Source organism: Oreochromis niloticus, linkage group LG19, assembly GCF_001858045.2.
Source record: "Oreochromis niloticus isolate F11D_XX linkage group LG19, O_niloticus_UMD_NMBU, whole genome shotgun sequence".
Classification (NCBI taxonomy): domain Eukaryota; kingdom Metazoa; phylum Chordata; class Actinopteri; order Cichliformes; family Cichlidae; genus Oreochromis; species Oreochromis niloticus.
Genome location: NC_031983.2, coordinates 15502600 through 15530585, shown reverse-complemented (window position 1 = coordinate 15530585; position 27986 = coordinate 15502600). Strand labels below are relative to the sequence as shown.

At 39.7% G+C, this 27986-nt stretch overlaps 4 protein-coding genes across 10 annotated transcripts; 2 read left to right on the top strand and 2 right to left on the bottom strand.

The window, feature by feature from the left end:
- Positions 1–124: 124 nt before the first annotated feature.
- On the bottom strand, positions 125–10059 carry nemf (nuclear export mediator factor). 2 transcript variants are annotated; one of them, XM_005465143.4, is made up of 32 exons: positions 9859–10059; positions 9679–9747; positions 8752–8854; positions 8326–8451; positions 8060–8208; positions 7875–7942; positions 7689–7778; positions 7525–7598; positions 7383–7453; positions 7215–7290; positions 6980–7120; positions 6656–6864; positions 6388–6561; positions 6244–6307; positions 5379–5467; positions 5190–5293; positions 5047–5109; positions 4820–4932; positions 4002–4059; positions 3857–3915; positions 3651–3771; positions 3301–3568; positions 3171–3213; positions 3034–3083; positions 2770–2914; positions 2513–2590; positions 2184–2402; positions 1536–1571; positions 1302–1408; positions 1182–1225; positions 1018–1097; positions 125–657 (listed from the first exon to the last, which is right to left on the bottom strand). In XM_005465143.4, exons 1-32 carry the CDS (start codon positions 9915–9917, stop codon positions 580–582), a joined length of 3228 nt encoding a protein of 1075 aa, XP_005465200.1. In that variant the 5' UTR covers positions 9918–10059; the 3' UTR covers positions 125–579. The 2 variants fall into 2 exon arrangements, with proteins under 2 accessions (XP_005465200.1, XP_025756564.1); XM_025900779.1 differs by lacking the exon at positions 9859–10059 and adding an exon at positions 9071–9150.
- A 40-nt stretch (positions 10060–10099) lies between these two features.
- mok (MOK protein kinase) lies at positions 10100–18182 on the top strand. Of its 3 annotated transcripts, none has more exons than XM_005465138.4 (12): positions 10100–10436; positions 12126–12240; positions 13106–13195; positions 13272–13342; positions 13431–13509; positions 13594–13642; positions 13740–13918; positions 14148–14249; positions 14654–14827; positions 14986–15145; positions 15218–15415; positions 15655–18182. In XM_005465138.4, the coding sequence occupies exons 1-12, from the start codon at positions 10253–10255 to the stop codon at positions 15730–15732; spliced, it is 1479 nt and encodes a 492-aa protein (XP_005465195.1). In that variant the 5' UTR covers positions 10100–10252; the 3' UTR covers positions 15733–18182. The 3 variants fall into 3 exon arrangements, with proteins under 3 accessions (XP_005465195.1, XP_005465199.1, XP_005465198.1); XM_005465142.4 differs by lacking the exon at positions 10100–10436 and adding an exon at positions 10476–10869; XM_005465141.4 differs by lacking the exon at positions 10100–10436 and adding an exon at positions 10477–10831.
- wdr20a (WD repeat domain 20a) lies at positions 17364–24343 on the bottom strand. 3 transcript variants are annotated; one of them, XM_003459545.5, is made up of 4 exons: positions 24006–24343; positions 21891–22073; positions 20098–21441; positions 17364–18529 (listed from the first exon to the last, which is right to left on the bottom strand). In XM_003459545.5, exons 1-4 carry the CDS (start codon positions 24267–24269, stop codon positions 18476–18478), a joined length of 1845 nt encoding a protein of 614 aa, XP_003459593.2. In that variant the 5' UTR covers positions 24270–24343; the 3' UTR covers positions 17364–18475. The 3 variants fall into 3 exon arrangements, with proteins under 3 accessions (XP_003459593.2, XP_005465207.1, XP_025756565.1); XM_005465150.4 differs by lacking the exon at positions 20098–21441 and having other exon boundaries at positions 24006–24341; XM_025900780.1 differs by lacking the exons at positions 17364–18529; positions 20098–21441 and adding an exon at positions 21460–21792 and having other exon boundaries at positions 24006–24342.
- Positions 24344–24893: 550 nt separating this feature from the next.
- LOC100702236 (uncharacterized) lies at positions 24894–27087 on the top strand. 2 transcript variants are annotated; one of them, XM_003459553.5, is made up of 5 exons: positions 24894–25154; positions 25345–25400; positions 25498–25572; positions 25808–25900; positions 25990–27087. In XM_003459553.5, exons 1-5 carry the CDS (start codon positions 25118–25120, stop codon positions 26629–26631), a joined length of 903 nt encoding a protein of 300 aa, XP_003459601.1. In that variant the 5' UTR covers positions 24894–25117; the 3' UTR covers positions 26632–27087. The 2 variants fall into 2 exon arrangements, with proteins under 2 accessions (XP_003459601.1, XP_005465208.1); XM_005465151.4 differs by having other exon boundaries at positions 25331–25400.
- Positions 27088–27986: the final 899 nt, after the last annotated feature.

Below are 27986 nucleotides of genomic sequence, written 5' to 3'. Positions count from 1 at the left end.
TGAATGATTTTCCTCAGTTCTCACAGACCTAAAACTCGTGCTTTATGTTACACGTGACTATCTACTTTAAGGCACAGAAATGCTAACTTTAAGTTTTTATCTGTATATATGATTATTTATATAATTGTGAGGATGTGTGTGTGATTCTGTACTTTCAAAGAGGCTTTTAAAGCCTGAAATTGGAGGAAATAAATTGTTGAAAGTGGCTACTGTAGCATATGAACTTAATTTAATCAATAACTCACTGCAAGTTTATTGGGGCTGCGGCTTTGTTTGGAATTGCCTGGTTTGCACAATTGATTTTTTTTTTTTTTAAGTGTGGGATTAAAAAGGCATATTATTACTGCAATGCATAATTTGTACTCAGAAAATAAACACATGACATATTCAGCTTTGTTACATGTTGTGGTTCACCAAATGCAATCTTGAAAATTCTGAAAAAAGGGCACGCCACTGACAAGTAACCACCCATGTCTGAAATACAGGTGAAGTCGGCAGAGTCTCAGTGAACCGGACTGAGGTGCAGTTCCGTGCTGAAGAAATGCTGTAAATTTCAAATGTCTCGCCGTCTTCTATCCTTCATTTTTTCTTGGCAGCCAGCAGGTTTGGAGCAGACACCTTGACTTTTCCCGGCATGTTTCTGGATAGGTCAGAATCCTGCGGCACAGCGTCGTGAGAAAAGGGACAGTTTGAATTGTAACACAAGGGAAAACTGTGCAACCATCCCATAACAGTTATAGATTAGATTATTCTATTTTTACAGTTTGTTGGGTGGAAAATGTGAAGCAGGTGAGATGACAGTGTGCTCAGGTTCATTCATTTTAATCTCATGAAATGGCTACAAGTGAGGTGACTTTATGCTTCTTATTTTGTATGGCATTCTTTGATAAATGACTGGATTGTAGTTATCCTCTAATGGATACTAACTTTATAAATTTAGCAATACAAATTTACAGACAGCACTCTTTTTAAAGGCAAGAATACATTGGCGGTTTTTTTGTTAGTTTTTTGTTTTACCTTGACGCTGCGGAAAAGGTCTTTTTCTCTTGGTGACACCTCTTTGGCTTTCATGAAGCTGAACACTGCAGTGCGTGCAGCTGGTAGGAACACGAACAAGAATTTACCATCAGCTTTAAAGAAACTTTACAGTAATAACATCAGTCAAAAGCTTTCTGAATTACCTTTGCCTTTCTTCTGAGAACCTGGTGTCAGTTTCACTTTGTGTCTGCAGAAGACAAATGGCTCGTTAAGCTTTGGTCTCTTCAATTTGACTAATACAAGGAAAAGCTGATAACACTCACTTGTAGTTGGAAAGAGCAGTGTACGGAGCGCAGACTGGCACTGCAAACAGCAGCACATCCTCGGGATGTGGCTGGCCTGTTAGAGAGGTGAGCAGATTCTCTGCTTCCTAAAGTAACAGACAAAAAAAATCCTTTAAAATAAAGCTATTCTTTTTAGTAGTATTTTTAAAGAGCACACAGATTTCTTTTTTAGGATTAATAATCCATATTTAAATATTTATACTGCAAACTTACCTCTGCTCCAGGATTGTCCTGGTCCACCTCATCTTCCTGAAAGAGAAGAAAGCATTGTTGAACCTTTCCAGCTACCAGTCTGCAGCCATGAGTCACCAAAAAGCCACAGATGGGTTCGTTCTAAATACAGTATTGTGTAAAAGTCTTGAACTACTCTTAATTTCTGTTAATGTTTCTTTTAAGGAGGCAGAATTTGATTATTATTTTTTTGAGTAATCTCAAGCAAGCAGTTTTTTTCATTCATTTTCAGGCTGGACTTTGTACCAGACCATTTTTGTTTGTTAAGCCACTTAATGATGACCTATGAATCATTTAAGCACAGAAAAACCAAACTTAAGGGATGAACCACTCATGTGTCTACACATAACAGACAATTTAACAAGAAGAACTAATTTTGTTACAGATCTTGTTAAAGACAAACAAACAGCATCTGAAAGTCATTTCCTTTTTGAGGTTTTTTAAGACCTCAAGGTCTTTCAACAACCTTAAATATTCTTGTTTTTGCGTATATATCCTATATATATATATATATATATATAAACACCTATTTCAACATCAGTATTAAGAACCTGTGTGTTGTTTTATTTGCAGATAACTCTGTAAACATAATCAGATATTATACATACACATACTGAATCCTTTCATTACCTTATCCTCCTGTTCCGCAGCACCTCCCTCCTCTCCGGGCTGCCTCTTCTCCTCTTCCTCCTCCCCTCCACCCTGCTCTGCTTTCTTCCCTGCAGTCTCCACATTACGAGCTTTCTGATGTTGTTTCTGAGCGGCCGGTTTCCTGACGGGCTCCTCTTTCCCCTTCCCTTTCTTTCCTTTCTTCCCTTTATCTTTCTCCTCCTTCGTGGAACCAGCTGACTAAGGAAGCAAAGCAGCTGAAATGTTATTTACTGTGACACCATCGAGAACCACGTGCACTGCAAGTACCAGTGCCTGCTGCATGTAAGGGTTTTTCTATTCATTCTCACCCCAAGCAGCTGCATCATCAGCTCTCTGTCCTCTTCATCCTGATCTTTGTACTTTTCTTTGATTTTCTTCAGTTTGTTCTGCAATGACAAAAGAGTGTGGCTGGTACCTTTAGCCCATTTTTTAAACTAAATGTAATCTTATAATCTTCTCATTTAGTAAAACTTCAGCTCTCAATTAAAAAAAAAATACTAAAAGGTTTTAAAACCTCTGATGCTTGCACAGCACAAAAAACGCTGACTTCATCCGTCTGTCTCACCTTTTGACCTCTCTTTAACGGCTGCTGAGAGGGTCCATTGCCACTTTTGGACCCCTGATCCCCCACCGGTCCACCGGATGACTTGTCAGGCTTCTCCTCAGTCTCACAGCCCTCCTGTTTCTGCTGCTTCTTCTTCTTCTCTTCTCTAAGGGAGGAGGCAAAAACACAGCCACTGGTCACCCTTCTCTGCTCATGCCTTTGTAAACTGCTGTCATCATCCGCTTGTAATATAAAACTGGATTTTCATTTGGGTTATATGCTCACCTTCTCTGCTTGGCAGTCATGTGTTTTTTCCCCTGTGAATCTACGTCATCCTGAAAGTGAATGAATGAAAAATTGCTATTGATTGTACTTTAAATGAGATGGAAAAAACTGAAATGTCCAAAGATTGTAATAATTGCCTGAGTAGTTGTTTCTTTTTTGAAGCCGGCATTCTGGGAGCTCCTAGAAATAAGGAGAAATGTTATTGAAGTGCTTTTAATTCTGCAAATATAAATCTGGCTTTCTTTTTTGCTTGGTTAGTGGTACTACCTGCTGGGTTGTAAATGAGAGAGGGTGATGGTCGTATCTGGAAAGCTGAATTCTTCACTCTCTTCATTCTCTTTTTCCACACCACTGTCACTCCGCTCTGACACCTTCTCTCCTGTATCTGCTGCAGACTCCCCAAGAGCAGAGTCTACTTCTCCACTCGCGCCATCCTCCTCCTCCTCTGTGTCGTTCTCCTTTTTCACCTCCACCTCCTTGGTCTCTCCATCGTCTGCTCTTTCTTCACCCTGATCTTCATTACTGCTGTCATCCCCTAGAAAGGCAGCAGAAATGGGTCAACACATGCATATAGATAGATCTAGCCACAGATTACATCATTGATTGCTTCTTCCTACCTATGAGCTCCTCTCCCTCATCTAACAGCTCGGCAGTTCTGGATGTGGCCTCCTCCATGTCTTCCTCTACGGTTCTCACCTTCCTCTCCCCTTGGTGCCGAAACACACTCTGATCATCCACCTGTAAAAAGCAGAAGAGACATTAGTGAATTCTTCAAAGATGATAAAGGCTTGAAAATACACTTACAGCTAGTGATGGTACTCACCTTGAAGAGGAACCCAAAGCCCATAATTAAGTAAGAAGGTGGCAGAAAATTTTTCTTTCCTGAGGGAAAAAAAATTACAAAAATGAGTCCCGTCTGATCTCATCGTAGTCGGTCTTTTGTGCATTCGAATTCTGCTTTTTGATACCTCTGATCATGAAGCTTCCAGTTGTCAAGTACTCGCCAGTGGGAGCGGTTTTAGACACCTGGGGGAGAAAAAACATATAATACCACTTATCAGTAATAATAAACAATTATACTACAAGAAAAAAAAAACACCAGATGCCTGTAAGTTAAAAGGTTCCAGAGTCTTTAGACTTTAGTATGGAGCAGTTTTATGAGTGTATCCCTGATTTAATTACTGCAGTCATTTGGCTGCTAACAGGATGGCTGCTTTAAACCTTACTTAGCTGTGAGTAGCTTCTCTTTGGACAGCCATGTCCAAAGACATATAAAAATATATCAAAAGACTGTTTTGATATAGTAATTATTGGCCTGCTTCAAGCAAAGGAAACAAGGAAACTACAGAAACTACTAAAATGGAAAGATAGTACTTAACCATCTCTTAGGAAGAGACAGATTGTTATCAGTGATCACATATCAAATAAGAAAAATACAACAGCAGAGCTCACAGCTTTGATTAATAGTGAAAGTAAGAACATTTCCATGCGGACAATGCAAAGACAACTCGAGACTAAAGAATTAAATTAGGAAAACCACTATCAGTGTGGCTAATAGGGAAAGGAGGCTTCAGAGTGCTAGGGAGCATAAAGATTGGACTCTGGAGCAATGAGAAAAGGTCATGTGGTCTGATAAGGCCTGTCCTGAAGTGATGGGTGCGTCAGGGTAAGAAGCAAGGCGGATCCAAAATGATAATGTCATGATTCATTGGGGTGAATCATATCACTTCCCCTCAATGATAATACATACATACATAAAAAAACATGAAGAGTTTTCTAGACTCACCTGATGATGATGAACCCACCAAGCACTGGTGACAATCTTGGCATCCCAAGCAGCGCTGTAGCACACAGCCATGGTGCCAGCTTCTGTCAGAGTACGGGGGGGGATGGGATTCCCTGGAGCAAGATGATGAGCAAGTAGAGGGTATAAGGAGAAACTAGTTTAACTCAGAGAAACCTAAACTAATTAAGTGGGGAAAAAATGCATTGAAAGCTGCATTTTAAGTTTACCTGAAGGGTTTTTGATGACACAACTAGTTGCTCCATGGAGGTCAGCATGAACATAGATGTCACCTGAGAAAGTATAGAACAAGTGATAAACCGGATTTTGACGGTATTTATTTTCCAAGAGAAGTGTGTAGAAGCTTCCTTACCAGCCCGGAGGTACCGTTTAACGATCATCTCGTTCTGCTGCTGGTCCCTTCCTGCAATGACGAGATAGTTCTCGGAGCTGATGAACCACAAGAACTTTTCAAACCTGCCAAACGGGAACAGACAGTTAAAGCAGAGTCGACAGATCAAGCACATTATAAAGTTTGCACACATACGCATCCGTGTCTTACCAGTAGACTTTCCTGGCCTTCTGAATGGTGGTCACTGTCTGGACTTCTTTCAGGGTCTGCTGTGTTTTTTTCTCAGCTGATTTCATGGCCTTCAGTGACATTAAATTAGAAGAATTATCAGTAAAATCTTAATTTAAGTATAGGAGTATAAAGTATGCTATTCTGTTATTTCACAACAGAAGTAGCCTCAAGGCACTTTATTGTAGCGTAAAGACCCAGGTTCAGGGAGGAGCAGCCATCTGTCGTGACTGGTTGGGGGTATGGGGGAAAAAGAAAGAAAACTGTGGGAGAGAGCCCCAGAGTTTAGTGATAACTTATGACAGCAGTGGTGTACAAACACATGGGAAGTAAAAAGAGACGAGTGAAGAAGAGCTGAAGGTGACTGCTGGTCGGCTTGTGTACATTCCATTCTCCGGTCGCCTAGGTGACCCTCTAATGCAACTACCAGGTCATATGTCAATCAATGGTAGCATTTACTTTCAATGGTGGTCGCTTCAGTCGCCCCGTCTCAGAGGCGATAAAAGTGTATCTCAGGTCACGCCTACTTCCCATCACCAGTGGTATCATGCGCTTTGTACAGTCTGTGATCGCTTCCAGTGTGGACACAGCTTAGTTGATGGTTCAGGGTCACCTGATCCAGCCCTAACTATAAGCTTTACTGAAACAAGAAAGTTTTAAGTCTAATCTTAAAAGCTGAGAAAGTGTCTTGGCTCCCCCCCAAAAAAACTGGGAGTTGGTTCCACAGGAGAGTTTTTTAATCCATAAGAAAACAACGTTCCTTAGAAGAACAGATCCGGATCTTGCTTCCTGCTAATCGTACAATCATATCATGGCATATGGAAAAATGAAAAGACAGTTTTCTTACTTTATCTGCTGCCTCAATGGTTTTCTGTTCCTTCTTTTCAGCGCTGCGTTTGGAGTCGTAGTATCTAAAAAAACCCACAATAATAAAGTTTATCAACTTTCCCCACTAAATGCATTATTTTGTGCACATCACACATCAACCTACTTTTTGGCATTGGCATAAGCAGACAGCCCAAGATCCACATCCACCAACATGGGTTTGTTCCTCTGCAGCTTCTTGTTCTGTCCTTTCTCTTTATTTTTGTTTTTCTTCCCTTTCGTTTCCACAATTTCTTTCTTTTCTTCCTCTTCCTGATCCTCCTCAGAAATATACGGATTCCTGGACGTGACACAACACAATGCCGCGTATATCAATCTGACTTCACATAAGAATTACGACAGTTAAGTTCATTGCTTTTTTGGGGTGATCTCACTTTAAAAGCATTGTGATGTGGTTGGTCTGCAGCTTGAGCTCTTTGATGGCACAGGCCACGGGGTCTCCGGCAGCTTGTGCTTCTTTGACAAGAACACCGATCTCAGTCCAGTCCACCTGATTGGCCAGTGCGCTGCGCACCACCTGCAGCGCCCTGTCCACCACAGGCAGGTTCATCTCCACTAGTTCACCCTTTATTCTGTCCACCTCCTGCAGCACACAAAACGAGATTTCAGCAAAGTCACGATCAGCTGAGTGGTTATTGTCCTCAACATCTCCTTGTGCAAACAAGCAAGAATTATTATGTAAAGCCTCTGCTGCTAACCTGTGCTTGGTGCAGGGCCTCCAACCTCTGCTCGTGGTCCTTCTTAACATTTTCCAGCTTTTTCAGAGCCTGTTTCTCCTGCTGCAAGGCCTTCAGGTCAATTTTTTGACTCTCCATCTTGGAAAAAAACTCATCCACCGCCTGTGTCAGATTATTGTGGTGGATTAGTCTTTATTTTTCTTGAAAAAATAACTTAATTATTATCCCCCAGGTATGTAGCTGCGCTAACATGTACCTTGTCAAAGGTATCAAACTCCAAATAGGGGCTCTTTGCATGCTGGGCAAAAAGGAAAGGATGGAATTCATCGTATCTGCAAGTAGACATCATACACGTGAGCTAAACAATCCTTCACTTCACAACCAGATGAAAAAGGTACTCCTTGATGTAAAAACAGAGTCATACGTGAGCAGCTCTTCACTGGGTTTGCCAGGAGTTAAACTTGGTTTCTTCTCAGTCTTTTGAATGATGTAACCCTTGATATAATAAAGAAGAGTTAGTGAATTCAATCAGACTACTACAGAATCTTAATCTAAAAACTGCTTACTTTGCCACTGAAATTCTCAGTTTTTTCCATGTAAGTTTCTGCAATCTGCAGAGCCTCCAGGATTTTAGGAGCAACTGAAGAAAAAAGCAGGGAGACCAAATTTAGTTGGAGATTTATAGAATAATATAAGAGAAATAAAATAGTCTCTAACTGTGCTACTATACCTTGGGCAGAATCAACTTGACTGTCAATTTTGATAGAGCCCGACAGTCCTGCTTCTATCAGACTGTGCTCTATCAGAGTGGCTCCGTATGCTGTGGATGCGTTTGGAAAGGAAGTAAAAGATTCATAGTCTTTCTACATGTTGAAACAAAAGATTAAACTCGTGTATCTTTTGCCTGCATACTTACGAAGGTGAGGATTCAGGACCCTTTTCACTTGCTCCCCATTTGGTGCTTTGCTAAGGATTTCAGTCAGCCTAAAAAAAACAACAACAATAAATCACTGATATAAGGTTCTGAGGGTTCTGACATTTTTTCTTGCTGAATTTGGAACCATGTTGAGTTTATCCAGAAACTAGTAAAGAGGTCCTTGCCGCTCCAAACTGATGAGAGGTTCGGGGGGTCTTGCACTCTCCACAGGATAGCGCTCTCTCACAGCAATCTTAACGTCTTCTGCCTCTGCTGTCCGAAACCTCAGCAGATTCAGGATCGTGTACTCATGATCTGCAAGGATGATGTTACCCTGAAAATGGACATGAACACCCCGACAAATAGGCATAAACAGATATGCAGCTGCACGTAAGTAACAGGTTTTGAATATGAACATGAAATGTAAAAAGCATCTGAAATGTTTTCTGACCCTGTCATATAGTTCGATAATCAAGTGGTAGGCAGCTTCATCTGAGCCAAACTGGATATCGACAATCCGGTCAATCCCAAGCTGTTTAATCTGGGTCAGTCGGCGTGTCTTCAGGTGTTTTCGACACTGAAAAAAACCTCTTTAACATCAGTTTCATCACACCAAGTGATCCAAAAACAAACAAACACAAATGTAGTATGTAAATAAATCACAATAACCACAAGTCATTGTAATGACATTTACTGTACAGATCCATCTATTAGGGACAGGCAAATCAATCCAGTCACTGAATTTGTGCAAGTAAGGATACTAATTAAATCATTTATCCACAGTGAAGCCAATGGGACAATAAACTGATTACATCACAATAAAAATCCTAAAATATCAACACAATTATATTATTTTATGTTTTTTAAATAGTCTTACTTTCATCGCAAACCCCGAAGGCATCATGTTCTTGGGCCATTCAAAGTCTGTGGAATGAATACGAGTCCCAGACTCGATCAGGAGAACAGCTTTGCTGTCAGGCCTGCCGATGCAACACTCTGTTATTCTCACTGATTCAAAGTGCTGGAAACAATTCAGTACATTTACTGTTTAATTTTAAAGTACTTTACTTGAGTACTTCCATTTCCTGCTCTGGTATATCTCATTTTGGAAGGAAAATATCAGTAGTGTGCAAAAGTATTGAGCCATCCCTTATTTCTATATACTTTTTCAAGTATAGCAGGCTTTACTGACTGACCTAAGGCTTTCTGGAGCTCTTTCAAAGTTTTCCTCGGAGACTGGTTGCCTTGTTATTCATTTTCAGTCCAGTCCTTGTACCTGACCATTTTCAGAAGAATGTTGGTTTTTGTTGGTTTTGACCTAACAGGCCAACACATAACTCAAAGGATAAAAGAGTGATATGTCTACAATCAATTTTAAATTGTATTTTTAACTCTGTTACTAGCAACCTGCCACAATAGCACACATTTGTTCCCATTTCTGTAGCTGAAGCTATGAAAAATACAGACATGATTTCAGAGGGAAAACATGAGATAATTCTTTTGACTTGGAAACATTTATCTGACAGCAGAAGATACTAAAAAGACTCTGACACACTTCAAACATGTTTCCGAAGACGATGTACTGTCGTAGATTACAATACTTAAGTTTACAAATATATCTTATGATTCACTTAAATGTGGCTACTTGTGCATGACTGCATCAATTGTCATTAGAATAAATTAAACGCAAAACCTAACAGTGTCATTGTGCTGCATAACTATTTTTTTTTTGTGATATTTCTGTTTTATTTACTAGCTTCATTCATTATAAAAGAGAAAAACTTTCAGAGGACAGTTTTCTTACTTTTGCAAACGGATGAGATACGTCTTGTTGTCGATGTCATACACATTATAGACTCTCATGCCAATGTAGCTGCGGAAGAAAGAGGTAAAACTTCATGAATAACTAGAAGTGTGTGAATAAGCAGTGGACAGCCAGTCAGACGAGAGTTAATCTTAGCTTAGCTTAACAACAAGCACCTACTTGGCATTGATCTCGGCAATAACGGCCCTGATATCCACAGTGGTAAATCGTGTTTTCATCGTGATTTTAATTCAGGGTACAGCAACAACAAAAAAAAAGAACTGTTCAAAGTGATAGGGAAAATATTCACATTTCTACAGCAAAATCAGCAAAGAAAACATGCAGGTAATTCCTGAACATGCGCACATATGGCAGTTTTACGGAAACCGGTAAGGCACAAAAATGATCAGGTCCACGCCTTTTGCGCACAGTGGTCGTGAATGAATAGGACTCTTATCTGGTAACGTTATTCTTGTTATATGACTGTAGGTGAAGCGGCTGCTTTGCTCCAAAGGGACCAGTTTCTGTATGCTTTTAAGCCAATGGTCGCTATTTTACCAATAAATGTGCACCAATGATGCACTACTCAAACTGGCTCATTGACGTGAAAAACAGGGCAAGCCTTCGAAATGAGTGCAAAACACCACCTAACACCGACTGGATTAACAGGGGGAATATTGCGGACATGCAGAACAACAACCCGCATCTTAACGAAAAAGCATCCGAACTAACAGCTGCCACTCATCTCTTGAAAAAAGGTAAGAAATCGAATTATTGTAGCTAAATATCTGGGCCTGCTGCGAATAATTCAGCTCGAGTGGCACTTTTCATACGTGACAGGGCATATTTTGTTGTTTCTTTTAATTCAAACCACGTTCGGACTGATGAGGGAAGCAGCTAGAGTTTCCAGTTTCCTCCTTCAGGTCAAAGTGGAGGGCGAAGGCGTGCTCCGTTACCAGGGCGACGGTCAGCTAACAGGACTCACGCTAATGGCGCTAGGCTAGCACCCTCAATGCGACTTCAATGTCCTTTTGACACAACAGTACGCTAAAAAATATATGTATTTAAACTCATGAGCGAAATGAAGCATCCACATATGCATGTTGTGGATAGTGGATGCATAGGTGGTGTCTAAAACTCAAAGGAATGCATCGTAAGTAACTAGTTAGGAGCTGAGCGGAGTGATGACAGGTCTGTCTGGGTTACACATCGACGACGTTTCTTTACAAATGTCTTTTATGTATTTGCTAACTATAAGCTGTTTTAACTGTAACTGACTAAGTAAATGTTATTGTTACTTATATATATATTTTCCCATACATTAAATCAGCATTATACCGATAATTGGTAACGTTAGAGTGGTGCGAGCGTCGTACATACCCGCCAGTACTTGCGATTTCTATTGCCAGACATATACAGCGAGAGAGAGAGAGAGAGAGAGAGACTATAAACAGTAGTCAGTAATTAAAAGAAAAAAATAAAATAGACAGCCTATATATTAAAAATACTTTTCTTATTAATTTAGGATAGTTAATACATTAAAAAGCAGCTTTCTTAGCAAGAAAGAGCATTAAAAAATGATGTTATCTGGTTTGAATTTAGCTATACGGATTTTCAAAGCTGCAGTCACACAAAAGTAAATCTCCTTTATAGATGACACGAAGTGATTTTGCTCTTGTGGGTTCTTTCGTGTATTTCTTATGTGTGTGAATTAGAAAAAGACAGGTACAAAACTTGAGACTTCCACTTTTAACATTTCCATACTACAGACGTTACAGCTTTTGTTATACAAAATGAGTTGGTACAAAAGATGAGGATGCAAGGAGTAGAGGTAGTGAAGGTAGATGAGTTGGGGTCAAGCGTCCCAAGCAAGGAGCAGTGACCAAGAGGTGACCAAGAGAGTTCAGGCAGGGTGGAGTGGGTGGAGAGAAGTGATAGAAGGAGTAAAATAGTTATTACCAGTTAGTTAAAATCATTAAAATTAAAGCTACATTTGTAAGTAACAAATTCTGAAAGACCCTAGTTTCTATATGGGTAATAGGTTGACCTCTACATTCTTTGACAGTACACTATCTTTGGGTTTTGACTGTTGGATGTATGAAGAAAATGATTTTATACCAACTTACATGTTTGATAAATTAATAGTCTTCATTGTTTTCTCACAGTTTGAAGACAAAATGTCTTCAATTGGATGTTGAGGGCTATAAATTAGAGAATGACAGCTCCCTGTCTCCCACCAAAATTATCATGGGCTTTATTGTCCAGTGGGGCGTGTTCTAGTTTTTACTGTCTGTGGAGCACAGGATTTCCCTCTAGATTAGGCAGACTTGTTTTTTTCCTGTGCAATTACACACACAGTTTAAATGATTCATAATATTAATATGAGAAATAATGTATTCTTGTTTTTGAAAAACTTTTGTATGTCTTTTTTTAATGAATTGTTGCAGGCTACAAAATAATCAAGAAAATTGGGGAAGGCACATTTTCAGAGGTCCTGAAAACTCAGAGCTTAAAAGATGGGAAGTTTTATGCATGTAAAACCATGAAGCAGACAATAAACAGGTATGTACTCTGGTACTAACTGTCAGTTAGTGATGTGCAGTTCCTCCATACTCTGCTTTGTAAGGGCAATTGATACATAAGTCAGCAGTTGAGTATTCTGTTCACAATAATGCACCAGTTATGGCCATTAAATCTGGTAAGCCTGGTGTAGCTCACTGAATTAAGAAGGCAACCCATATGTGTGGGCGTAGCGCCCGAAAGCCATTTACTGAGTGTCTTTCCTCTGCACTCCCTCCCAACATCCCTGTATTATCACAATAAAAGCTAAAAAAAATACTGTCAGCTCTAAGGTTTTATGTGTCAGGACATAATAAAAATTCATCTGGTCCTCGCGTCTTAAAATTGGGTAAATACAGCCTGAGATGAACAAAAACACATGATATATTACAATGTGTCAATACTTATTTATTTAACCAAAGTTAAGCCAAAATGCAGAAGCACTGTGTGAAAAACACCCTGTGATTCAGTATTTTGTACAACCACTTTTAACAGCAGTCAGTGGAAGGGACTATTTCCTGTGTGACTTGAATTCTTTTGCCCGCTGTTCTTCACAGCGTTGATTCCCATCATTGCATTTCCTCATTTAAGCACTGCTGTGGCCAAGCATCTCCACTTTGGTCTCATCTGTCCATAGCACATTGTTCCAGAAGTCTTGTGGTTTGTTCAGTTGCGACTTTGCAAACCTAATCTGTGTGCACCATATACACTGTACCAATGCTTTTGTCATATATACCTAAGATATAGAGCTGCATGCATTTTATCCAGTTCCCTAAAATGAAATTTAGCTACCTTATGACTTTTTTTGTAAGCAACCTTTATTTATACAATAGCCATATTAAATGTGCTAATGGTTTACTCTGTTAAGTCTGGAGCAGGCCAACAATCTGCGGGAAGTCCAGGCAATGAAGAGACTGAGCCCTCATGCAAATATTGTCCAGCTACATGAACTGATCTTGTAAGTGTTGCCTGTCACATAGTTAAACCTCTGTATGATATGGCACGTCATGTTAATTTAACATTAAATGTTTCAGTGACAAGGAAACTGGAAGGGTATCTTTGATATGTGAGCTGATGGAAATGAATATCTATGAGTTCATACAAGGTGAGTTTAAATCTGACAGGGAGTCACTTTAACTTTTAGGCTCGCTTTGTAGCTGCTTAAGGATCAAAACTGTTTTTATTCCTTGCAGGAAGAAAAACACCTCTGCCTGAACATACAGTAAAGCACTACATGTACCAGCTCTGCAAGTCGCTTGAACACATGCACAGGTAAAAACGAAACAGTCAAGTTCACATGAAATGATTAAATAAAGGCATTATTTGGGTATCCTGAGGCTGTGTTCTCTTTTATAGCTGTGGGATCTTTCACAGAGATGTAAAACCAGAAAACATTCTTATAAAGGTGAGATGCATCATTGCAGTAATCAGACTTTCAAGAACTTAATAGTTGTACTTTTATTTTCAGTGTCATTTTTAACATTTATTTGTGAAACTTGCAGCAAAACATTTTGAAGCTTGGCGATTTTGGCTCGTGTCGGAGCGTGTACTCGAAGCCGCCACACACAGAGTACATCTCCACACGCTGGTACAGAGCCCCCGAGTGCCTGCTCACCGACGGGTATTACAGCCTTAAGATGGACATTTGGAGCGCCGGTTGTGTCTTCTTTGAAATCATGAGGTATCTTGTGCGGCACAGAATTTCACCTGTAATACTTGAAGTTTGGCTAGAGGGCATCGCATTTCAGTTAAACTTCATTCCTTGTACAACAGCAGTGCCTTTGCCCTTCTTTGCATTCTCAGCTTTCGGTGTAATTCGACCTCCTGTCTTCCCACCCCCAGCATAAACAAATGTGAAATGAAACCTGTGTAAATGGCTTTGCTGTGTCATTAATACCTGTGTGTTTCAGCTTGAATCCTCTCTTCCCTGGAACCAACGAGTTGGACCAGATTGCCAAGATTCATGATATTTTGGGAACACCAGATCAAAGTCTGCTCCAAAAGTTCAAGCAGTAGGTGGTCATTATGTTTATTACGGTTCATTATGGTCATTACATGTGACCGAAAGCGGCACAAATAAGTTGTGAATACAGGTCCTTCCATTAATGGTTGAACTGTATGAATATTTTAGATTCAGCTGATTTTTTTTTTTACAACTTTAAGAAATGTAATGAAGTACTCCAAGTACACTGGGGAGGGATCTAGGGCTGAAAATACATTTAAACTCTGTTACAAACTTTTCCAAATTACACACACAATTTTAGACCCACTCCAATTATCACAAAATTCTGCATGGCTTCATTAAATATGCTAAGGTTATTACACAAAACAAAATCAGCTAATCAGACTTCACTTTTTTGTACAGAAGTTTAATGTGCTCAGCTATGCTTGTCCTGGTGTTGTAATGTCTGTGCAGGTCTAGAGCGATGCATTTCAACTTCCCTCCAAAAAAAGGCACTGGCATCTCACGGTTAATCCCCAAATGCCCAGCTCCAGCTCTGTCTCTCCTCTACCAGATGCTTGCCTATGACTCCGATGAACGAATCACTGCCGAAACAGCCCTAAGGCACACATACTTTAGGGAAATAAGGTGAAGTGCTTAATTGTATTTATATATCTTAACTGATAACTAATATTTTCCAGAAGTTAAATTATAGCCGTCCTTGGTATCAAAGTCACAGTTTGAGTGTATTGCTGAAGGACTTTAAATAAATACAAATTTGCTTGCTCTTGTGTTTCTTCTCCTAGGATGGCAGAAAAGAAGGCCGAGAGTCTTCACAGAGTTTCTGGGACTATGGATGTAATCGGAAGTTGTGTGACACAAAACTCAGTTGACCATATCTGTCGACCAGCTCGAGTTGGGAAACAACTGAGAGGGAGACACACGAGACAAACACCTTTAATGAGTGTAAGCTCAAGCTCTAAAAGTTAGCTCCAATAAAATCCCCCAAATTACATCTGATACTTTCTCTCTCTCCAGCACAACATGAAGCATGTAGCAGACACCCTCATCCGACGGAACATCCCTCATTATCCAGCAGAGCTGCCCAAGCTCAACGTGGTTGTACCGGGACCGCAGATCTCCTTCCCAGTCTCCACTATGCCCACATTTACCGTCACTCACAGAGGCACACTGCCAACTATCACATCCAAAAAGTGCCAGTCACAGTTGGCCAAGGTAAACACCAGTATGACACAGACATCAGGATTTTCACATTTTTGAATTCTTCATTATAGCTTCTGGGAATAACATCTAGCAAGAGCATTACACAAATGCAGTGAAATAAAAAAATAAAAGGTATATTAATGGTCACTAGAAAAATATATTTGAAGAATCAAATTAATACCACTAGCCAAGTGCCCTGATGATGTTTTTTGATATGGCCTTTCATTTGGTTGCATCTACTCTCTTCACAGCCCCGGGATGACTCACACCATGCAGCTTTCAAGACCTACTATATGCCACCTCTGGATAGAAAACATGGAGGCTGCTGAGAGCCAAAAAACAGGAAGTATTACATTAAAAAAAACCAAACCTTTTAATACTGGCTAGACCTGTACTGAAATGGATAACTTGAGAAGACACGTCTGTAAAACATCACAACTGTGCTTGAGACGTGAGTCACAGAAGACCATAAAACCTGTTATCTCGACACTTAACTGCTGCCCCAAACTGACAACGGAAATTCATAAACGGCATATTTTTTCATCCGTTGGATTAAGAGTATGGAGGTTTAGTTTTACTTGACTTTGTCAGGTTTTGTTTGTTTACAACTCTTAAAAATTGAATGGGAACTTCTTGTAAAGCAATACGACACCTGCAAAAAGCAGCCACACCACTTGGGCTTGTTTGAGATTGTACAACTTTGAATCAAAAGATTAAGCCAATTTTAACATTGACCCCCAAAAAAAAAAAAGGAAAAGTGCACACAGACGTCTTCAATTTGCTACCCTGCTCTGACCTCCCAGCTATTTTTACAAAAACCACTTTGAGAAGTTTAAACATTACTTGAATGAGACTGAGACTGCCTCTACATAATTATAGTTCGACTTCACTGTAATACTCTGGAAGTTCTAACAGCTGGATTTTTTTAAAGACAAAGGGACATTTCAAATCTCCACTAACTTTGTTGACTCACATTTTCCCAGAAGCTGACAAAAAGATTGAGGAAAACCTGAGATCAGGGAATTTTTTTTCCCCCCAGTAAAATAGGAGAGGTCCAGTTGGAGAGTGCGCTACCTTACCTGGAAATCTTCACATTCCACACAGTAGCTTTAATTAATCTGCTGGGATTTAAAGTTGTAAAAAGTAATAAATGTGAAAACATTCAGAGCTGGGGTTAATTTTTTTTTTTTAGATTTGTAGAGATGTGATGGAAGTCCTTGAAATACAGAATTTAAAAAAGGCCCAGTCTTCCTGTACAAATGTCAAGAACCAGAACTTCAACAGCCCTCAGCGTCAGTGTTGTGTTTGGAAACAGATTTTGCAGTTATGCTTAAAAACCGACTGCAGATTAGGTTTAAAAAGGATATTTGTATGTTTGTTGGATGCAAAAATGTAGCTTGGCCAGTACCTCCATACCCCTTCACTTGAGGGACTGTTGCTTTTCATTTCTCTCAGAGCTGTGAGCTCTTTAAATCGGACTGTGACTCAGTCTGCACATCATTGTGAAGCATTACTGGAGTGAAAAGAAAAACTCATCAAGCACCATTTGTATAATGTTGTCATTAAACTCTGTTCAAAGCTGGCATATTATCGACAAACTCCTGACATGTTAACAGAATGAACTGATGAGAAAGTGGGTAATCTAAGCTCTATCAGCTTTCCATCTAATGCAGGGGTCACTTATGACATTATTATCAGTGCATTAAAAATGCATTACTGTCAAATGGGAATGCCTCCTCCTTTGTTGTGTTTGTCTGTTTTTCGTCTTTCATTAGTTAAAATTTCAATCTGGAGAAAAATAATAAAATAAATTAAAAACAGCAGTTCTGAAGTTGAGCAGCATTAAGATTCAAGTATCTGCCACACTTCCACTGACAATTCCACGCGACAGACATTACAGCTTTTTGTTATACCAAATGAATTAGGCGTGAGTGCAGGAATGAATGAAAACAGCAAACAGTGTATTCAAGATTATTTTAATATTATTAATATGTATACTTTAGGCTTTAGAAATATAACTATCAATGACAAAACTTCCACTGGAGTAATGGTAGTTTGCTTAGGCCCCCATCAAATCAATTAATTACAATATACACATTATGATACAGAGCAGATTTAAATCTGAAATAATATTAAAATAAATGCTCAATAGATAAAGGTTTTAATTGTATTTTTTATCATTTTCTTGACCTACTGTTAGCCATCTGTGAGTTCTGAGCACACCCAAAAAATGTAAAGCCATATTCTTCTATAAACTAATTTAAGTGCAAACCTTTTTTTTTTCTTTAAAAAGACTATGATTGCAGCATCCAGCTATATAGATTCAGATTTCAAGACTGAGGATGGTAAAGCCAAGTGGAACAAGGCAATCCTCAACTCTCTTTTTTTGTTCCATTAGAGAAGTTATAAAACAAAAAAACGACAAAGTAGCTAACAAAAATCAGTGCAAAGTCATCAACGGGGAGATTCTATTCAAGAAAAGAGAAGTGGTGGGTGAATGTGGATGGATGCAAAAATTTCAGATGCTTACGCACTTGGTCATAAAAGGATAGTTCTTCTAAAGTTCAGTTTTAGTCAGTAACCCAGAGTTGGGTTAAATGACAACATTAAAATAAAAAAAGAGATTATTATGAAAATTAAATGAACTATCCCTTTAGTCTCAAGCCACAGTTGTCTGGTTTGCATCTAACAAAGCCAAGCATTAATTCCAGAAAAGCCTAATGAGATTTGACACGCGCGCACGCACACGCACGCACGCAAACACACACACACACACACACACACACACACACACACACACACAAACAAAAAAGATTAAAAAAAAAAAAAAATCTAAAATGTATTAAAACTCAAGAACAAAAGCACAATAGTCCACAATTGCACCACACCTTTTCCTGTTCCATTCCTCCTCTAGGTCGAGTGAGTGATAAAACAAAAAAACAACAGAAAAGCCATTAACAAAACTGGGAGAGGGAGGGGTAGAAAAGAAAAGGAAAACTTGCAATGCTTGCAGGGTGAAGAGCAGCATCAGACTCTGGGTTGCAGGGTTCTTTAGCAGCAGAAATATTGTGGCTATACTACTGTTCCACTGGGAGAGCTGGCTTGGTTTTGGGATGACAATAAACCCTGAAAAAAGGAAAACAAGGAGATTTGCATTGGGAAAGTCCACATACTGAAGCAAAGAAAGGAAAAAAAAAAAATTAAAAAAAATCAAACAACAAACAGCTCATTAGAAAATGCGTCCATTCTTTCCATATTCCAACCGCTGCGAGAAATGAAGAGCCTGTGCACAGCGGTTTAAGTAAATGGTTGGTGTAATAACATTAGTGATCAAGGCACTTCACTTTATAACTAGCCTTATCACCCTCCTGATGGGACCTTTATTAACATTTGACCTTTTTTTTTAACATTTCTAATGCACCTGATCCTTAACACAACACACTTCTCTGTAGCCATGGGTTTCGTATTAAAAAAATAACTTTTCCACAGCCTCAGCATTAAAGCATTTTTTAACCATATGAATGTCTTTTCAATAGAAAGTAGACTTTTAATTATGCTGCATATTCCAGACTATCTGCGCCATTCTGGATATGCAAGTGTGCACAAACATATTTTGCTGTAAGCGTGTGAGGAAGTGCAGAGAGCCTGAGCAAATACAGAGCCATTAGCATAAAGGCTGAAATATGAGCAGGGTTGGGATTCAATAGCAGTTTATCAAATCCAAACAGTTTAGGTGTGCGATCAGCTGGCCTAAACTGGTCGCAGCTTTAATGAAGACTAACAATGATTAAGCCAACCTGTTCACAACCTGCATCTCAAACCTGAAAATAAGATCTGATGTTGATAACTGGTATCACAGCTGAAACATACCAACACAAAATCTTAATTTGATAGCTAATTGTTTTCCGGGCAACAAAAATCAACATAGATAGTGGTTGCATAGCGATAATGTCTTCATCACAAAACAGTCAGTGGACTGAAGGAAGCACATTAACCAAGAGACAGCTTGAATGGAGCTTTTACAGAATTAACAATTTAAGTGTCACTAATGGCAGAAAATTAAGTCATTTTAACTGGAGAAATCAACAGTGTAACTATAACTGAGAAGCTGCTTATATCACCTGCATGATTTGATCATTGCTTTGCTAATGGAAAATAAAAACTAAGAGATTTAAAAAAACAAAAACAAAAAAACAAAGTGTGTCCGAGATTTGAGTGTGTCTGAGCTTGATGAAATTTGACCATCTTGTTGAACAGGAAATGCATCCGATGACAAGAACCCAACCATAACCCTCTGAATGTGACCACATATGCAAATGACTTGTTGGCTATGCATTGTGGGATGATTATGTTGAACCAATGAAAACATCTTATGTCTTCCTTATTCTGACAGGTCCACAGAAAATTCTATCTTATTGGATTATATAACCACAAACTGTATTGTCATAGCATAGGATGTGTTTTTCTCCCCCTGAAACTTGGGCATTGGAAAGCAGGTGTACATTAAACAAAGTCTTATAACTTATGTTTATTACTTCAGTGGCAATTTGACTATAAAAGCTATAAATCGTATTCCAAATATCCACAATTTAATGTATGCATTCAAAATAAGTTTAGTTTCTTAACTGCTTTATTGACTCATAAGCGCCATCATTTCAAATTTCCTCCCATTTCCTACATTAAAAAGAACTTACCACTTTGCCTGGCCTCGCCCATGTGCAAATAAATCCCTCCTGACAAGCAGTCACTAAACAGTCCTCTAAAAATATGAGTACAGTCAGTCTCTCGTGTGCTATTTTTTTACAGATGAGGGGCTCGAGGAGGGGCACGTCCTCCATGCGCGGGCACAGCAGAGTGCCCAGAGTCTTGGCAGGGTCTGTTTTGGTTTTTGTCAGCAGGTTGAGCTTGTCACTGCTCTTGCTGCTGATGTGACCCATGCTGTGGTTGCGTTTGTGGTCCTTCTCGTGGTGCCGCTCCTTCCGATCATGGAGTGACAGCGTGGCAAACTTACTCACACCTGTAGCGATGGCGCTGTCCATAATACCACTACTGATTCCACCGCCACTGCTGGCTTTGTTGGTATTGTTTGCCGTCGTTGTTGTGGTGCCAGCAGAATGGGGAAGGCTGTTGGAACGTGGTAAAGTAGCAGCGATGGAGTTAATACCAGGAGTATTGGCACCACTGTTATTTCCATTAGTAGTGTTACTAGAGGTGTTAGTGATTATTGTAGCACCCGCAGGAGGGCTGGTAGCATTCATCACGTTAGTATGTGTCCGTGTCCGTGAGAGGGGAAGATGCGGGAAAAGGATGTCCTCGGTGAGGTCCCATAGGCACAGCTGAGTGTCCTGCCCCACTGAGCCAAACCGGTATGTAACACTAACAGGCCGGCTGTCTGTGGAGTTACGCTTGGAAAGTCGAGACTGTGTACTGTTGGCCCGGTCTCGTCCAAAATGGATCATCTGATCCTGGAAGTCCTCATCGCTGCCACTGAACTCCATCGGGTCGCTCTCCTCCACACTAGTGGTATAATGGTCAAAAGCCACCACACTCACCCACGACTTGTGGCCGTGACCTCGAGCAATGACCCTGCAGTCCAAGAACGACCACACAGTCACTAGATCGTCCTCTCCACCCGCAACTATATATTTTCCATCAGGGCTCCAGCACACGCACAACAAACCACCAAAATAGCTCTTCATGGTGCCGTGAAGCTCAACAGCATCAAAGTTGAACACCCGTAGGAAGCCGTCTTGGCTTACACAGGCGAGGAACTTCCCATCCGGAGAGAAGGCAAACTCATTCAGAGCTCCCTCTCCTACAGTCCATTTAAGGAGAGGGTTCCTCGTGGATTTACTCTTGCAAGTGTGCACAGAGTAATTCTCTCCCTGTTTGAGTAGCTGGTAGTGTGGCGCTGTGGTGCCGCAGGTATGCTCCACATTGTACAGGTACATATTCCCACTGGCATGAGACACTAGAAACAGACTCTCTGAGCCTGGCACCCATTTCACACATGTTACTCTGGACTTGTCTATTAATCTCTGTCAGGAGAAAAATTAGGTTGAGGTTTGAGAGGCAGGAGAGGTAGGAAAGAGCAGAAGAGAAGGGGAAGACAAAAAAATTTATTTTAGTACAGTAAAATTGGTATGCTCAACAAGCTTTAAGTTTTTACTACAACAAGCTTTGGGCCATTTGGTAATGTTCTGGTCAAGTAACCAAATATATTGGACAAATTTCAATTTTTTGTCATTAAGATGCCTTAAATACATAAGAATGTCAATGCATTTAAAATACGAAAAATCTTATCAGTTGTAAATTAATTGTAAAGTAGAAGATAATCAATTTCTGTGGGATTGGATGACATGCAAGCACCACATTTCACTTCCTGGTTCCTAAAAAAAAAATATGTACAGTGACAATAAGGTGCAACTTAAACAATACTACAAAATAGTATACAGATGTTATTCTAACCTGTGTCCTTTAGACTTACCTCCTCATTGAAGAGCTTGCTTGTCTCCTTCTTGATAGGGTCAATAAGCTGTACCTGTCCTGCTGAGAAACCCACCAGCAAGGACACGCTCTCTGCTGTAGCTGTGAGGTGGTTGAAGTCATGACACGTGGGCTGCGTTCCCTTGTAAATGCGCTTGTCTATGGGCTTGCTCAAGTCAGCGGCCTGAAAACAGAGACCAAGATTGCAAGAGGGGAATGAATGCATATGACTGCAGCAACCTTGAAATATCTAAAATGACCATCTACTCTACTGCATGGCAAAGTCTATACCTACTCACACTATCAGTAATAAACCATAGCAGCTGAGAGTGCCGTGTTTTATATCAAACTGAAAAAAGCCAATCAGCTCTGCCTTTAAGACTCTGAGCCAGTGCGTTTTAAATCAAGCATCTTGAACCAAGCGTATAAGACAAGTGACTGGTAGCAAAATACTAAACATTGAAAAACACACAGAAGAGCATAAAGAGCAAGAGCATGCCTTTTCTCTATAGAGAAACTGATCCAAAAGCAGTTGTTTTAGCCATTCCAAGGAAACAGAATTATACTACTGTGAAGAAGCTGCAGTACATACATTGCAGATAGCTAATATAACACAACAGTTAAATTTGTTAATGATTAACAGTTTGAACAACTGGTAGAACGGAAAATTCTTTTCAGGGTAAGGTGATGACTCAGGGGTTCCTCTATTTCCATGACATGCGCCTTGGACTGTTTTTGTCTTGCCTCAAAGAGCAAACATGTCAGTGGAGGTCTTGATCAAGAGTCCACTAAAAAGTACAAAGTCACAAGACTTCTGCTTCACAAGGGCAGAGACAAAGGCTGAAAGAAAACTTTATCACCTTATAATAATAATAATACAACTAAACATACCTGCTGTATTACACATTGGCTTCAAGGGTAACAATGCAGATGTTTTCCAAAAACCAGTATGTGCCAACAGTGGTGGAGGTAAGACTTCACAACACTAGCTGCTGTACATTTTCAAGCTTGTTTGTTTTTTATTTTCAAAAAGTATGCCTGCTACAATATATGAGAATAAATCTCTTACAATTCCTCACTTACCAATCCTTCCAAAATATATGACTCGAAGTAATTCCCAACTGTTAAGTAACCTGGCATTTAACATTTTCTAAGTTAACTTGCGCCTATAAAAAACCCTGAGGTCACAGGAGTTGTTTCCTTTTCCCAGTTGCTTCAAACAGCCCAAATGTATGGCAGACTTTCAACCAGGATACAACTATTTCAATCTGAAAATTGGCTACACATGACATGTTTGTGTGTGAATATGGAAAATGCTTTTATACACAGGTTCAATTTAACAATCGGCTCATTCAGTCTGTGATGTGCGACAACATATTTTTATCAACAGTAACGTGAAAAGTTTATTTTGATACCGAATGACAGCGAAGCCCTGTATTCATATTATTTGCGATGTGATTTCCACGTTATGCTCAACTACGGGGTAGCAGATCACAATAACAGTATGTGCCCTTTGATTGTTATTGAATACCAACAATATACCAAATCAGCTCAGTTTGATTAGCTCAGCCTCTCAAGAAGAATTCTTAATCCAAAATCAGAGTGCCATTACGGCAGCAGTTACTGCATGTATCCGCATCACCGTGACTGTCGACATCTGTCAGTCAAAAGGTCTTCCACAGGTGTCAAGGGTGGCAACATAAATCTGTCAATGCTGACAATGACAGTTTTATCACAAACCAAGCCCGTTATAATCGCAACTTAAGCTCTGACAACTTGAATCGTTACAGTAGGTCAACTTCACCAACATGATATTTGCAAAACTACAAAAACCCGCCATCAAGTGAATCTAAACAGAGTGGCGGAGAGGAGACGGGAGTTTTAGCCCCTGGCCTCGGGGTAGCTACTGGCTTGCTAACGTTAGCCAGTTACGCTGGCTAGCTAACTAATATGCTAGCTTTGAGCTAAGTAGCTAGCTTCCAGCTAATTTCAAAGTCAAGTACCTGTCAGAGTGACTTGACACGCATAAGCTCCTGCAACACCTCACGCAGCAGTGTGGCATTTTAACTTGCAGCATAGCGAATTTCCACAGGCATAAGCCACATTAGCATGCTACCTTTCTAACGCCTTTGTAGATGTAGAAGTAGAGCTCACGGCCCACATTGAAACAGATCCTGTCGCCGTTGCCCGACTGGTCGTTGACGTTCACGAAAGAGACCTTGACGGGGTTGGAGCCTTGTGAATTGAAAGGCACCCTGTTAGGACGGCTGTATTCGGAGTGAGTGAGGAGTTTGTAGACGCCTTCCCGAGTGGTGAACTGAGTTTTAATTTCGTTCATCTCCTTCCCTCCTCCCTCCGCCGCCATCTTTGAAATTAACATTCATCCCTTTCCCCCAGGCCGGATCTTACGCACGGATGCGAGCGGCCGACTCTCCCGTTCCCCCCAATGGTTCACGGTGGAACTGGTGGAAGAGATGCGACTGGTTTCAACAAGTTTTGACAGTTTTATCTAAGACCTCACAATATCAGCTTAACACAGAAGTTTGAGTCAGCCACATATTTTGATTTTAATTTTAATATTATTTTTCGAAATTTCGAAATTTCCACTTTATTCAGGAATAAGTTTATTTATTTTGTTTATTTATTTTTGTTGTTGTTAGTTTTTTTCAGAGACGGAAACAAGCTCCCATAAACAAGACTTGATTGTATTTAAAACTAAATAAATATTTAAAATTTGAAAAATAAAAAATAAAAATTTTAGATACTGGCACACATTAAGCTGTGCAAATATCTAAAACTTTTATTTTTTATTTTTCAAAAGTAAGTTAGTATTGATCAACCCCACGTTTAAGCTTAGTATCAAGTTGCTGTTTTTTTTTTAAGTACAGTTTACAATATATATTTCATACAAGAAATACAAAAATATGTTTACATTTTAGTTAGAATAAGCTTTAAATCTTAAAGAACCGTAGGACCGGTTCACGTTTTATTTTGAAAAAGCAACTACCGGACGTATTATTTTGTCACAATCTTGAAATTAGCAAAGTCTGTGGTGTTTAAAACTTGTGACTGTGCAGTTGTGTAGATTACTCACCTGACTGTGGCCACACTTGGCTGTTTCCTGTTTAAGGCACCTGCTCTTTAATTAAGCTGCCAGCATTCCTGACCATCTTATCTCGACATATTTGCGTTATTTCCAAAGAAAATTTCTTTCACGCGCCAAATATCATGGCACACAGGAGAAGACGACAACGTTCACTTCCAGGTATTAGTGATTGCTATTGAATTTTTTTCCTCCTTGGACGTGTTATTTTTCTAGTTAATTCCTGTCATTTGTGGTGTCAACTTAACATGTGCACAATCCTTTCCAAAAAAATAAATAAAAAAATCACCCATATATGTTATTGGCTGTCTTTTGCACTGTAACCTACCTACATATAGTTTTCTACATTCAGACAGCACTGATAGGCAAGCACCCAGCAGTATGGACCAGCTTACTTTAAATTACACGGTAAGAATATTTACCCAATACCCATCTGCAGGTGCTCTGCATTCTTCTTAGACCACTTGCATACTTTTGGACTGGTATGACCTTTCTTTTCTGTTAGGAGATGTGCAACATGGAGTCCAGCACAGATTCTGACTCCGAAATCAGTCCAAGATGGTCCGACACCAGTACCATGGTACTGCTTGAATTCATCATTTGGGCAAAACTTGCACAGAGACACTGAAATATTAATCAAATTAGGAAGTATATAGTATAGTTTAAGCATTTTTCAGATAGCAGGGAAAAAACAGTTTCAGTGATCATTTAACACTTATGTGTTAAATGACACATAAGTGCAGCCAGACATGCACCGATCTTTGTAAAGATAACTGCCAACTTGTTGATGTTGAACCTCTGGTGGTTGTGTGTAGGGATGTGTGAGCAGTGCACCAGAGAGTGGGGCCTCAAGGAGGGTGTTGCCATTAACGCTTAAGCCTGCAGAAAGGCATGGCTGTTATTCTTTGGTATGCGTTCTCTTCTCATTCATCCATTTGTGTTGAAAATGCACTTTGCTGATCATGAATTAAAATGTGTGCGCTTGTTATGATTGTAGGATTTGGACCCGTACGATGGGAGCTCTGAGGATTCTGACAAGTCAAATGTCAACGTCTTCAGCAGGCAATCGAGGCAGCAGGGAAAAGGTGGAGGAAAAGGAGGATGTCGACTCTTGGGCCGAAGCAGGCGATATATCTTTAATCACTCTGCTTCTGTTGCTCTCAGAGAAGGAGCGAAAAATGACAAGAGAGACTGTCTGAGAGAGCAGCCGAATCTTCTGGATGTCCAGATGAAATGTGGAAGTGACTCTGACCGGTGGGTCTGCGAACTGGACACTCTTCCCTCTAACAATGACAGGGATGCTTGTAAAAATCTTCCAGAAGAAAGGGTAACTGATTCAATAACACACAGACAAACCTCGGATATGGAGTTGCAGCTTGATGATTCAGGCTTGGATATTACAAGATCCTCCACACTTCACCCACCTAACCCTCAAAGCTCAGTGGAGGGGAGTTCATCTCACAAGCTGGGTTGCTCCTCTGAGAGATCTCCGTGGTTGTGTAACCTTGGATCTCTTTACAAGAGAAAACTGAGTCTCCCTGGAACAGACATGATTGAGTTGGGACACAGGAAGAAGCAGTGTGTCTTCAACATGGAGGATGAGCAAGAAGGAAACGATTCTGCATCTGAACCATGTTAGAGTTCTTTAACAGTTGAGATTTAAGGTGGACTGAAATACTGTAAATAGTTATTTGGAATTGCACTCTGTTTACTCATGAATAGTTCACTTTGAGCACCTCCTGATCGTTAAGATGGCATTTGGTTACCTTAAAATTTAGTCACTGGTGACTCATCAAAACCTAATTTTTGTTCAAATGAGCTGCTCAATTCCAAATTAATGAATAAAGTAAAATATTTAAGTCTCCAGGGGTTCCCATTATGTTATTTATTTTATTTTTTTTTAAGCCATTCATGTGTTAATTTCCCCCATATGTCTGCAGACTGCAGGTTTATTTTGTGCAGCCTATTCAGAAACTCTAAAGTCCTTTTGGAAATGAGCGTCTACAGTTAGGTCAGGAAGCATTTGAACAATGTGATGTTACCTCAAAAAGTTAATATGTGATTTTAAGTGCAAACCTTTAGCTTTACTTAAAGGGTTTTAGCAAAATATAATACACAGTCCCCCATTTTCAGAGGTCAATCTACATCCCTACCCTCACCTATAATCACAAACTCTGGATGGTGACTAAAAGAATGAGATCGCACATACAAGTGGCGGAAACTTTAAATATAAGGATTAGTTTAATATTTGGATAAAAAGCCTTTGCCTGCAGTCTAGAAGCCTGGTACTTCTATCAGCAGTCACATCATAAATAGACATGTCATAATACTACCTCCACATGTGATGTAGCATGCTTCAGTTCATAGGTTGTTTCTCTCCATACTTTTCCCATCATTCAGATAAAATTAATCTTGCCTTCATCTGTCCAAATATATATGTATTTTCCAGAACTTTGCAGACAGTGTTCTCGAGTTGTTTGCACCTGCTGTAAGCCCTCTGTGTTTACATTCATGAAGGCATCTTGTGATTTTAGTCTTTGACAATGATCCATTTACCTCCTTGAGAGTATTCTTCACTTGGTCAGATGTTGTGACAGGTTCTTTTTTTTTAACCAAGGAAAGAATTCTGTGATCATCCACTTTAGTTGTCTTCTTTGGTTGTTCAGGCCTTTTGGTGTTGTGCTGATTGGTGCATTCCTTCCTTTTAACCAGATGGTTCAATTGATTTGGCCACTCCTTAGGTTTTTGAGTAACAGGGAAACTAGGCTCTCCTGGCCTTGTCAGTCTATTGTCTTCTACTTTTGACCTTGTAAAAGTGAGTGAGTGTATAAAAATGTTTGTCCCAATCAGTTATTGCTGTAACAGATATTTTATACATATTGTCATGAAACTATGGCTCATTGTCTGCTATGTTGAGTATAATATTGTCTGTTGGGAATATACTTACCCCTTCAACCAGCAGGTGGCAGTAATGGATGGATTATATAGTTTTGC

Excerpts from the sequence above, each read along its gene's own strand:
- nemf (XM_005465143.4), bottom strand. The coding sequence starts at position 9,917 with ATGAAAACACGATTTACCACTGTGGATATCAGGGCCGTTATTGCCGAG. Across the intron at positions 8,452-8,751 it reads CTTCGGGGTTTGCGATGAAA|TGTCGAAAACACCTGAAGAC; the intron begins GTAAGACTATTT and ends GGTTTTTTTCAG. Across the intron at positions 1,098-1,181 it reads TTCTCAGAAGAAAGGCAAAG|CTGCACGCACTGCAGTGTTC; the intron begins GTAATTCAGAAA and ends TGTTCCTACCAG.
- mok (XM_005465138.4), top strand. The coding sequence starts at position 10,253 with ATGATGCACTACTCAAACTGGCTCATTGACGTGAAAAACAGGGCAAGC. Across the intron at positions 13,343-13,430 it reads TATCTATGAGTTCATACAAG|GAAGAAAAACACCTCTGCCT; the intron begins GTGAGTTTAAAT and ends TATTCCTTGCAG. Across the intron at positions 13,919-14,147 it reads GTCTTCTTTGAAATCATGAG|CTTGAATCCTCTCTTCCCTG; the intron begins GTATCTTGTGCG and ends TGTGTGTTTCAG.
- wdr20a (XM_003459545.5), bottom strand. The coding sequence starts at position 24,269 with ATGTTAATTTCAAAGATGGCGGCGGAGGGAGGAGGGAAGGAGATGAAC. Across the intron at positions 22,074-24,005 it reads TCTACAAAGGCGTTAGAAAG|GCCGCTGACTTGAGCAAGCC; the intron begins GTAGCATGCTAA and ends CTCTGTTTTCAG. Across the intron at positions 18,530-20,097 it reads GGGCGAGGCCAGGCAAAGTG|GGTTTATTGTCATCCCAAAA; the intron begins GTAAGTTCTTTT and ends TCCTTTTTTCAG.
- LOC100702236 (XM_003459553.5), top strand. The coding sequence starts at position 25,118 with ATGGCACACAGGAGAAGACGACAACGTTCACTTCCAG. Across the intron at positions 25,401-25,497 it reads AGCTTACTTTAAATTACACG|GAGATGTGCAACATGGAGTC; the intron begins GTAAGAATATTT and ends CTTTTCTGTTAG. Across the intron at positions 25,573-25,807 it reads GGTCCGACACCAGTACCATG|GGATGTGTGAGCAGTGCACC; the intron begins GTACTGCTTGAA and ends GGTTGTGTGTAG.